General features: G+C 33.2%; 1 protein-coding gene across 1 annotated transcript; it reads left to right on the top strand.

Annotated features, from left to right (window-relative positions):
• The first annotated feature begins 4,061 nt into the window (after window positions 1-4,061).
• On the top strand, window positions 4,062-10,516 carry LOC143590593 (uncharacterized). The gene is made up of 6 exons (XM_077071028.1): window positions 4,062-4,196; window positions 7,818-8,102; window positions 8,355-8,489; window positions 9,175-9,231; window positions 9,310-9,444; window positions 10,189-10,516. Exons 2-6 carry the CDS (start codon window positions 7,821-7,823, stop codon window positions 10,252-10,254), a joined length of 675 nt encoding a protein of 224 aa, XP_076927143.1. The 5' UTR covers window positions 4,062-4,196; window positions 7,818-7,820; the 3' UTR covers window positions 10,255-10,516.
• Window positions 10,517-11,907: the final 1,391 nt, after the last annotated feature.

Raw genomic sequence — 11,907 nt, 5'->3', positions numbered from 1 at the left:
TGGGGTTCGGGTCTCGCGGAAACCCGTAACACCATATTATCGTTATTCTTTGTATTTTTGCCAATCTCATGTTATTGTTATTATTAGTAAATTTGAAGCTCGTTTATATCGGTTCGTTTATGTCGGTTTGACTCGGTTTACGTGATAATAATCTTAACAAGAAATGACACGAAATGAATATAATAGTTGCCTTCTTCGGTGTGGTAGAATACATGTTGGATGAATGATAAATGAACTAGATTTGGAATGTTTGGGTAGAAGGTTTTTGTGTGAGTATGGGTATGATAATGATTGGGAGATAATAATGGAATGAAGAGGATAAGGATCGAATTAGGGTTTAAATAGGCAAGCCCAAAAGCTTTTAGACCCATGTTTATTTTCAACTCCAAATACAATCTCCTAATTTTATATATTCTCTTCAAATTATTTAATTAATTAAATGCGTAACGCGATATTTAATTAAACGAAAACATATTTCATCTATTTCGTCATTCGTAAAATAAGGACGTTACAAAATTGCCTCGTTAATCATCCTGCGAGTTACTGTTAACAGCGTTTAGTGGAAACAAAAGTCCACGAGTCGCTGCCAGCTCCGTTTCAGTGAAACAAGAGCAACACACCTAAACGAACAAATGGAAACCACAACAAACAAGAGAAAAAAACAGATGGAGGGAATCGCCTCGCTTATCATCCCCTGAGTAATTGTTAGCCACGTTTAGTGAAAATAAAAGCCCACGAGTGACTCCTTACTCCGTTTCAATGAAAACAGAAGCGACACGCCCTAACGAACAAATGGACACCCAAACGAACAAATGAAACCACAACAAACAGAATGAGGGAATCACCTCTGTAATCATCCCACGAGTCGATGTTAGCCGTGTTTAGTGAAAAAAAAATCCCACGAGTCCCTACCAGCTCCATTTCAATGAAAACAATAACAAAACGACCAAACGAACAAATGGAAACCCCAATGAACAAATGAAAACCACAACAAACTGAACGATAGAATCACCCCTGTAATCATCCTACGAGTCGATGTTAGCCATGTTTAGTGGAAACAAAAAGTCAAAAGAGTCGTTGCCAGCTTCGTTTCAGGGAAAACAAGATCGACACGTCCAAACGAACAAATGGAAACCTAAACGAACAAATGAAAACCACAACAAACACGAGAAAACTAAAAGGAGGGTATAACCTCTGTAATCATCCCACGGGTTGATGTTAGTTGTGTTGAGTGGAAACAAGATCCCACAAGTCGTTGCTAGCTCTGTTTCAATGCAAACAAGAGCGACGCGCCCAAACGAACAAATGGAAATCCAAACGAACAAACGAAAACCACAACAAACAAGAGAAAGCTAGTAGGAGGGAATCACTTCCGTAATCATCTCACGAGTCGATGTTAGCCGTGCTTAGCGGGAACAAAAGCCAACGAGTCACTGCCATATCCGTTTAAGTGAAAACATGAGCAACACACCCAAACGAACAAATGGAAACACAAACGGGCAAATGAAAACCACAACAAACATGAGAAAACTAGAAGGAGGTTATCACCTCCTTTTTGCAAAACTAATCGTTGTGCATACAACTACCTAATGAATGCTGTTGATTTACTTTCCTTGATTAAGATTAGGGATTGTCATTGCGTAATGCATTCAAGAAGAAAGTGTTGCAAATTGTTTTGGTTGCTTGTTCGAGTTATGATATGCTCGTATTGAGCTTATCTTTTATAATAATTCTGAAAAGATAATTGACGAGGCCAAATAAATAGCTTTCCTTTGGCTCAAAGGTAGATCTAAGAGTTGGAATACAGATTGGGACAGATGGAGGAGGTTTGAATTGTAATTGTCCTGTTTTGGCTTGTGTAAGGTTGGTGAGCCTCTCCCGCTAGCTTCTTGTTAGCTGGATACTTGGTCTCTTTTTGTGTTAACGAAATTCGTTGTTTGAGAAGAAAAAATTATGAACTATTTTGTATGTGTTTTGATGATTCTCTTTTGTGTTGAAGTAGCGCTTTATGTTTTGTACAAGTCTAAATGCCACTTAAAGTAAGCTATCTTGGTATTTGACTCAAGTAACTCTGTTTTCTAGATTTAGATACATATTAGTTTATTAACTCTTTATGGGCATTCTTTTTTTCTTTCTCTATTGTTTAAACTTTATTTACATGATCTTGGAAGGAGTTAATGCAATATACAACTAATCATTATTAAATCTTGGCTGATAACATGAACAAATTGTTATGTGACAACGTGGTTATTTACGTACTTCACATCAATGGGATTCGCATATGCTGTCAACCACGAACCACACGAGGGTTCAAACTTCAAATACACAATGAAGTGAAAGGTAAACATGCTAACAAAGTGAGTGATTTAATGGAGTAAGGCAATTAGTTCAAAATAAAAATGGTATTTCTTAAGAATTGAATGTTGAAGATGTAAGGGGTGTGGCTTCAACAATTTTTTTTGGTGATGGCACGACATATGTTTTGGATTATTGATTTTTTTTTATGTTGTGGTTACTAGGATTGTGTCGTATGTAAGGTTAATGGCATTGAACATTATGAAATTGACATTGATGGTGGAATGTGGTGATTAATCGAAACCCTATTATGTGTGGAATGTAATGATTAATCGAAAATTTCGTTGTTTTTAAAAGGAAAATTAACTCCAGGTTGTTTGTTGTTGATTAAATTGAACTTCATTATGATAATTTGCTCTGCCTTTTGTGTTGCTTATCGTTAAATCTACTTTTAGAAAACCAAAAACAGGTGGAGATTCATTTCAATAATTAAAAGGATGACAAGTGTTAAAAATATTTGCATGTTGATCCAACCCAGACCGTGTATTAAAAATGGCATGTTTTATCCGAGCCCGTGTTAACCAGTTACCTAACCCATTTATAATGGCACCTCAAACCATTACATAGAACTACACACATATATTACTGAAATTCAGCTCATAGTTATTTAATTGATGGATTTGCACTCACAAGTTAAGTTAAAATTGTTTATGCTAAACGTTATGACAAGTTGAAAATTAAAACGAATCAGTGCTCTTAGACATATAAAATAATAAGTTCAAGTTCAGTAATTATATACTAAATATATTGTATTTTTCTAATATAAATTACACATGTAAATAATGTTAAAGTTGGATAATTAGTCATCTATGTAAATTAATCAAAGTTAAACACTAAATATGAACTTACAAGTTAAAAGTAATAAAATGAGAGTATTGTTTTATTTCTAAGTAGCAAGTGATGTCTACAACTTTAAGTTTGTAACGTCAAAATAACTCATTTTAAAAAAGGTTTTTGGTAATGGTATAACGTAATGGATAATGGTGTTCTCATTCAAATGACAAAAATTTAAATTATGTGCTTTTTGTCAATTACAAGATTTGAACCCTCACCATTTGTATAAGAACACCACTATCCAATACCTTATACCACTAGACCAAAGACCGTTGATGTTCTCTTTTTGTTTGTTAATAATTTAAAATACTCATTAGCATTTTTTTTTACAAAAATATCTACTAGGAGTGTGTTTGAAACAAAAAATGTATTAAAAAAAAATACAAAATCGAAAAAACCGAATCGATACAAAAACCAACGGTTTAGTTCTCTGTTCTTATAATAACCAAACTTACAGTAGTTTTGCTTGCGTATATAGCAAAAATCGAAACCGAATAGAACCAAATTTTAATATTATCTATAAAAAAATCGAATATATAACTCAAATAGTTTAGCACATATATATAACACTCAATTAGTTATTAAACAACAAAATAATTTCTTCCCAAATCCATTATTTTATGCCAAATATTCATTTTTCCAACAAAAATTTCAAGCTCAAACACCAAAACTGAAAAAAACGAATTGAACTCAAACAAAAAATATCAAAACCGAACAGTTTTCAAAAGTTAAAAACTGAAGTTTCAATTCGTGGTTCGGGTTTAGCCCAAAACCAACAAAACCCGAACCGTGCACATACCGAACCGAAGAACATAAACAGTTATAGCGTGCAAGTAAAAGCCAGATATTAACAGATTGCGTGACGCAAATTGTGGTTACTGATATCAACGGTTATGATCACTTCACTTCACTTCACACCTTCACCACATATACATATATATATCCTTCTTCCGTTCATTCACCACCGTACTCTCGATTCAGTTCTCCGTTCAGTTTACTGACCTCCGGTAAGCTTCGTTCTCATCATTCTGCTCTAAATTTTGTTTAAATTGATCCTAAATCTGTGTTAATCGATTCTGTTGAGGAAATTTGTGTTAAATCGAATGTTTATAGATGTTAGCGAGTGAATGAATGTGATTAATCGAGAAATTAGGAGTTAGGTTAACTGTGTGAAGGTGCTTAATTGAGAAATTAGGAGTTAGGTTAACTGATTACTTTACATTCTGAAGAAATTGAATGTTTATGGATGTTAGTGAGTGAATGAATGTGCTAATCGAGAAATTAGGAGTTAGGTTAACTGATTACTTTTCATATGTTAGCAAGTGAAAGAATGCGCCTAATCGAGAAATTAAGAGTTAGGTTAATTGATTACTTTTGATTATGAAGAAATTGAATGTTTATGGATGTTAGTGAGTGAATGAATGCGCTTAATCGAGAAATTAGGAGTTAGGTTAATTGATTTACTTTTCATTCTGAAGAAATTGAATGTTTATGGATATTAGTTAGTGAATGAATGTGCTTAATCGAGAAATTAGGAGTTAGTTTAACTGATTACTTTTCATTCTGAAGAAATTGAATGTTTATAGATGTTATAATCGAGAAATCAGGAGTTAGGTTAACTGATTACTTTTCATTCTGAAGAAAATGAATGTTTATAGATGTTATAATCGAGAAATCAGGAGTTAGGTTAACTGATTACTTTTCATTTTGAAGAAGTAGAATGTTTATGGATGTTAGTGAGTGAATGAATGTGCTTAATCGAGAAATTAGGAGGTAGGTTAACTGATTACTTTTCATTCTGAAGAAAATGAATGTTTATAGATGTTATAATCGAGAAATCAGGAGTTAGGTTAGCTGATTAGTTTTTGTATGCTAGCAAGTGAATGAATGTGCTTAATTGAGAACCTAGGAGTTAGGTTAACTGTGTGAATGCACTTAATCAAGAAATTAGGAGTTAGGTTAACTGTGAGAATGCGCTTAATCGAGAAATTAGGAGTTAGGTTAATTGATTCCCTTTTGTTTTGAAGAAATGGAATGTTTATAGATGTTAGCGAGTGAATAAATGTGCTTAATTGAGAAATTAGGAGTTAGGTTAACTGACTATTTTTCATTCTGAAGAAAACGAATGTTTATAGATGTTATAATCGAGAAATCAGGAGTTAGGTTAACTGATTTATTTTTGTGTGTTAGCAAGTGAATGAATGTGCTTAATCGAGAAATTAGGAGTTAGGTTAACTGTGTGAATGTGCTTAATAGAGAAATTAGGAGTTAGGTTAACTGATTATTTTTCATTCTGAAGAAAATGAATGTTTATGGATGTTAGCTAGTGAATGAATGTGCTTAATCGAGAAATTAGTAGTTAGGTTAACTGATTACTTTTCATTCTGAAGAAAATGAATGTTTACAGATGTTATAATCGAGAAATCAGGAGTTAGATTAACTGATTAGCTTTAGTATGCTAGCAAGTGAATGAATGTGCTTAATTGAGAACTTAGGAGTTGGCTACTTTGTGTGAATGCGCTTAATCGAGAAATTAGGAGTTAGGTTAATTGATTACCTTTTGTTTTGAAGGATGGAATGTTTATAGATGTTAGCGAGTGAATGAAGGTGCTTAATTGAGAAATTAGGAGTTAGGTTAACTGATTACTTGTCATTATGAAGCATTTTGAATTTTATAGATGTTATAATCGAGAAATCAGGAGTTAGGTTAACTGATTACTTTTTATTCTGAAGAAATGGAATGTTTAGATGTTGGCGAGTCAATGAAGGTGTTTAATCGAGATATTAGGAGTTAGGTTAGCTGATTACTAATTAGGTTAGCTGATTACTTTTCATTCTGAAGGACTTGGATGTTTATAGTGTATGCTAGCAAGAGAATGAAGGTGTTAAATCGAGAAATTAGGAGTTAGGTTAACTGATTACTTTTCATTATGAAGAAATTGAATGCTTATGGATGTTAGCGAATGAATGAAGGCGCTTAATTGAGAAATTAGGTTGGCTGATTGCTTTTCATTTTGAAGAAATTGAATGTTTATAGTGTATGTTAGCAAGTGAATGAAGGTGCCTAATTAAGAAATAAAGAGTTAGGTTAACTGATTGATTTTAGTTCGGCAGAAATCGAATGTTTATAGTGTATGCTAGCAAGTGAATGAAGGCACATAATCTAGAAATTAGGAGTTAGGTTAACTTATTATTTTTCATTTTGAAGAAGTAGAATGTTTATAGGTGTTAGCAAGTGAATGAAGGTGTCAGGTTAGCTAATTTCTTTTCATTGTGAAGGAACTGGATGCTTATTGATGTTAGCGAGTGAATAAAAGCATTTAATCAGAAATTAGGAGTTAGGTTAACTGATTACTTTTCATTCTGAAGAAATTGAATGTCCATAGATGTTAGCAAGTGAATGAGCATGCTTAATCGAGAAATTAGGAGTTAGGCTACCTGATTACTTACCGCTCAATTGCTATAGGCAAATGCTTGTGTAGATTTTGGATCTGAAAGCTGCTAGGTATGGTGTGAGAATTCGCGATTGTAGGTGGAATTTACGAACTCAAAAAAGTTAGGTTGATTTTGATGTACAGTAGGATAATCGATCACTAAGTTTTCGAAGGTAATTTTTCCTGAGACGTTTATAGTGTGTGTGTGTAGATGGTAGCAAGTTAATGAGGCGCTTAATAAAGAAATTAGGAGTTAGATTAACTGATTACTTAATAAAATACGGTGACTGTTTAATTGCAATAGGCGAATGCTTGTGTTGAGTATGCAGCATATTCTGTGTAGATTTTGGATCTAAAAACTGCTAGCTGTGGTGTGAGAATTCGAGATTGTAGGTGTAATTTATGAAATCAAAACTACTTCTAGGATGAATATGATGTATAATGGGATAATCCATTACTAGGTTTTCGAAGGTAATTTTGCCCTAGAGCATGTGTAAGAATAATAGAATAAAAGTTATGATGAATATATGACCCTGAATGTGGATGTCAATTTTGACTTACATGGTCAAATGTTACGGATTTTGTATCCAAACTTTATATAAAATAGAGACTTTAAACTTTAAAGAGGTTCAAGACTGCTGCTAATAAACATTTTCGCTTTCCAAATGATAATAAAATCACATCAGTTTTGGGATTTGGAAAAGGGTTAATACCTTTTATTCAAATCTTGATATATTGCAGTCCCCAAACTTGTCTAAAATGCGTGTTCATGTGAAAAGAATGTTATAAAATTACTTGATACCACTTAAACATGTCAAATTGGTGAGGTTGATAATTTTGTATCATACAAGTATAAATCAATTAAAATTGATAGGATTGTGTTCTAGGTCAACAAAAGAGTCTACTTGACATCCATGCCAGCAAAATAACCATATACATAACCTCCACAAATGTAACAAGTGTGCCAGTAATCGACTTTTATCATTAATTTCACAAATACCTACAATTTAAGTGAGTTCACGTATTTAAATGTACCAGCGTTGCATTGTCTTTTCTTGCAAAATGAAATAGCATGAAGATAAAAAAAATGTTTAAAAGATAAAAAAAACTAATAGCGGGATTAAAATGATGAATGCTTTTATCACCTTCAAATTTCACCAGAACTTGATGAATAATCCATGATGTTGTTTGCAGAATATGGTAGGTGTTCAGGCCAGTCTTCCTTGTACGTGGTCATTTGGGGGTCATGAGTATGTTTCGAGAGGACATAATCGTAATTTACCATGCTTGAGTGATTCAGGTTTAGGTCCTTCTGGCAGTAAATCAGTAATTTTCCAGAGGCAGTACACTGTACATGGTTCTTGTATAGGTAAACGTTGGCATCATATATGTTCTAGTAAGATGGATGATGATGCAAAAAGAAATGATTCTGATGACAGTGCAAATGAAGACGAGTCTTCTGATAGTGAACCTGAATCAGTAAGTATATATTTTGTTTCAATTTTATAGCCTCTAAGTATAGTTTCACATTATAAAGAGATGGCTGAGATCTTTTGTAACTTTGAGGGCACAAGAATACTATTATCAGGCATTGAATAATATTATTACCTTTTCTTAATAGAGTTTGTTTTATGCACCGTGTTATTTACTTCTGTTCTGTGTTATATGATAGACATAAATGCATACATAGATACTGTATCTTAGCTGCAAAGATTGACCTATAGCTTACAGGTCAACAATGAACTCCTCAGAGAGAATCTAGAAAGACTTATCGGTGCAGACGATTCTGCTTTTTCTGGTATTGATTTGGCAACACTTATTAGGAAGAAATACGGACGATCCTATGATGTTCAACTTATAAAGAAGGTACAAGCTGTATTTGCAATCTTTCTTTAGTTCTAGGATTTGATATTTATCATTCTTATTCCATCACACTTGAAGTTCCTACTAAAACCTTCAAGGGGGTGAAGCAGTGGTAAGTAGGCCTGTAAACAAACCGAACGATGTTCGTGTTTGTTTGTTTACCTTTTAACCAAACAAACGATAAAACACGAACGAGGTTTTCTTGTTCATGTTCACTGAAAGTATAAATGTACGACTCTCACACATAAATGAACGAACATAATTGAGCTAAAAAGTTATTGGAACTAGACAAAATTGTAATGGGCGTAAAAAAATTAGATGAATATATTAATGAACTTAAACAAACGTAAGCTAACAAACATAAATGAACGTAAATGAACAAACGTAACCGAACATTCACGAACATAAATGAACGAACGAGGCATGTATGTTTGTTCTTTTAACTAAATGAACATAAGATTTTGTTCATTTTCGTTCGTTTATTAAACGGTTCACTGAGCGTTCTGATGGTTTACATGCCTGGTGGTAAGCGCCTGTGCCCCTCTAGCATAGGTCTTAGGTTTGAATACTGGTTTTCTGCTTTTAACCCCCTTAGCAAGGTATTGGTTGGTCCCGTGATTGCACGGTGTTTACCCATAGGGTTCTCACGGTTACATAAAAAGAAACTTATTGCTTCAATATGGTGCAGGATTTCATGGGTAAAAATCTACTTGCAATGAATGTCATGTGGAAGTACATGGAGCAGGTAAGCTATATCTTTTGATTGAAGTTTATGGCTGCAAACATTGAGCTCGGATATTTTGTTTATTAATTTGCGTCACAGAGATCCTTTCCTCTGACTGAAGAAGAGTACTTGTTGAGGCTTGATGACGTGGCAAATACATTGAAATGCTGGGGAGCGGTCTCTCATATTCGAAACAGCCTGGAAAAAGTGAAAGAACGGCCTCGAATTGGAAAGGTACGTTTATTTCCTATGTCATGTGTGTGGCTCAAAATGGGCTGGATCGGGCCACCCTGCCAACACTGTTTTTGTCTTTGTGAATATAAGATTACAAAAACTATATTATCATATTAATAGTATAAGTACATTTAAAAAAAGATTTAAAGTATTAGGCAGTTATTGACCGCTTAACCATTTTTTTCCATTTTTCTTTTAGCTAATTTTGCATTTTGACCCGTTATCACAATACAACCCAAATTGAGCGACTTACTCTTAATTGGGTTTTAAGAGCCGAAACCGCCATCTCGAGGGCAAAGCTATTAGCTACTACAGCGAATATTTTGTTTATAGATATATTTTTAACTAAACTGATTTTTAATTGATAGACTATTTTATAGATTTTAAAATAGTCTTAAATGAACTAATTTTAAATATATTACATAAAAAACCAAAAAAATCAATTTTATATTAAAAAGGTAAATGTAAAGTTGCAAACTTTATTTATCAAAAAGCCTCGCTTTAAAGGCCCTAAATCTCTTGAAACGGCCCAGGCTGTATATAGTTGTTTCAGTTTTGATAAATTCTGATTATGTAAGGATTTACATATAAATTGGTCTTATATAATCACACAATCATTACTAGTTTCACTATACCGAAACGATTGTTTTCAACTTGCAAACACAATGGCAGACACCCGTTAACATTTTAATTCACCATTTTATGCGTGCGCCACACAACATAAAAAGCCTTGTCATCGTGCAGGCGGTCAGCATCTTTATAGACATGGATGAATCAGGAGGGCGCACAAATGAATGGATATACAAGTAGATAACATGTTAAATAAGTCATACATGAATCTAGCGATCCCGAAAGCCAGAAGTATAAAAGGTAACCAAGGGATGATGTTTATATATTTTCCTCAACATCTTTCTAGGTTTCAAAATTTAAAGGTAAAAAGCAACGAGATTATGTCATATTCTTTGTAACTAATATATGGTCTCTCGTGTTCAATCTAAGTGTTTGTGCGGTTGTCACGAGTTTGATAATAGTACCTATTTCCGCAATACGTAATGTGTAAACTTGTTTTTTTCTTCTTTTTCTAAATATGTAATGTGTAAACTTGTCGTTTTTCTCCTTTGTGTATTCTTACAAGGTAGCGATTGAATTGGTGTTGGACTTGCATAAGATAATTCTAGTGAATTCTATAAATGTGTTGGTTACTATCGGGCCGAAGCTTAGTTCCCCCCCTCCTTTTTTGCAGCGGTGTAAATTTACTTGTTTTCGTCCGAAAATTTTTATACGTAGTGTAGATTTACCCGTTTTCGACTTAAACTTTGAGCCTGCCCACCTGCGTTTATGAAATTTTTAATACATTTTGAGTCTGACCCTCCTGACGAACTCGCCCAAGCTTCGCCACTGGTTACTATTATAATGTCTTGGCAGAATCTCATATCGGTTATAGACGAAAGAGATGGCGAGTTCATAAGAATTTGATCTTAAATAATAAATACCATCAACGCGTTTTGGGCACTTTGGGTTTCGACGAATAGGAGAGTTATGCATAGTTAAATTTGCTTGGGTGGGAATCATCTCCGTACAAGTCTCTGGCAACGAGTCCCATAGTGACGGATCCAAAATTCTTTACAATGTTTCAATCATCGGATGCGTTAATGGATAATACAAATAAATGAATAATATTGATTAATGTAATGTAAGATATTAAATATGCAACTATCACTGTAGTGATGATTTAGCAACATTAAATTAGTCCATTTAAATATCTTGCCGACATAGATGACTAGATAAAATCTCAAAGTGTATAGTCAGATAAAATCTTTCTTTTTTATTTATCTATTTTTTAATTTTATGTCTTTTAGAAAAATAAAAACGTGTGAAAAAAATCTTTACCAAAAGCACAGTATATGAATGTAATTTTCGAGATTAAGTTTGAAAAATGTTTATTGGTTTTTTTAAAAAGTTAGGATTTGAGGCTTTTGGAAAACTATTTTTAAACTCTTTCAAAAAGTTAAAATAAAAAAAAATTTTGTGATTGTCAAACACATTTTAACTTATTGGCTTTTTGAAAACGTTAATAAGCCAATAAACATTTTTCAGACCCAATCCCAAACATGCTTTAGAAGCTTGTAAATCTTGACATTAGTCCCGACAGTTTTAAAAAGTTGAAATTTAAACCCTGTAGTTTCATAACATTATTATTCAAAGAATCTTGGTGTTAAATTTCTACTTCGATAAAAGTCGATTGTAAAGATCGTGGCAACTCTTAGCCATTTATTGGCATGACAAGGTTTCTTATATATGTAACAACTAATATAACACGACTTACATTAAGTAGTTGAGATTGTTAATGGTATCTTGCACATTATGCGTAAAGATGGCAAGCCAAGTCTAGATCAGTTGAATTGAAACCAAGCACATTAAACAATTCCGTTGAAATAAACCTTTTGAAAATAAGATATTGGA

This window comes from Bidens hawaiensis, unplaced genomic scaffold (assembly GCF_021521415.1).
Source record: "Bidens hawaiensis isolate Kalapana, Puna unplaced genomic scaffold, B.hawaiensis_p1.1 tig00038674_1, whole genome shotgun sequence".
Lineage (NCBI taxonomy): Eukaryota > Viridiplantae > Streptophyta > Magnoliopsida > Asterales > Asteraceae > Bidens > Bidens hawaiensis.
The sequence above is the reverse complement of the archived record's forward strand: the minus strand, read 5'-3'. Positions and strand labels throughout refer to the sequence as shown.

What these genes read in the sequence shown, in the direction of transcription:
- LOC143590593 (XM_077071028.1), top strand. Translation starts at nt 7,821, where the DNA reads ATGGTAGGTGTTCAGGCCAGTCTTCCTTGTACGTGGTCATTTGGGGGT. An exon ending in CTGATAGTGAACCTGAATCA is followed by an intron (nt 8,103 to 8,354) that starts GTAAGTATATAT and finishes TATAGCTTACAG; the next exon opens with GTCAACAATGAACTCCTCAG. An exon ending in ATGTTCAACTTATAAAGAAG is followed by an intron (nt 8,490 to 9,174) that starts GTACAAGCTGTA and finishes AATATGGTGCAG; the next exon opens with GATTTCATGGGTAAAAATCT.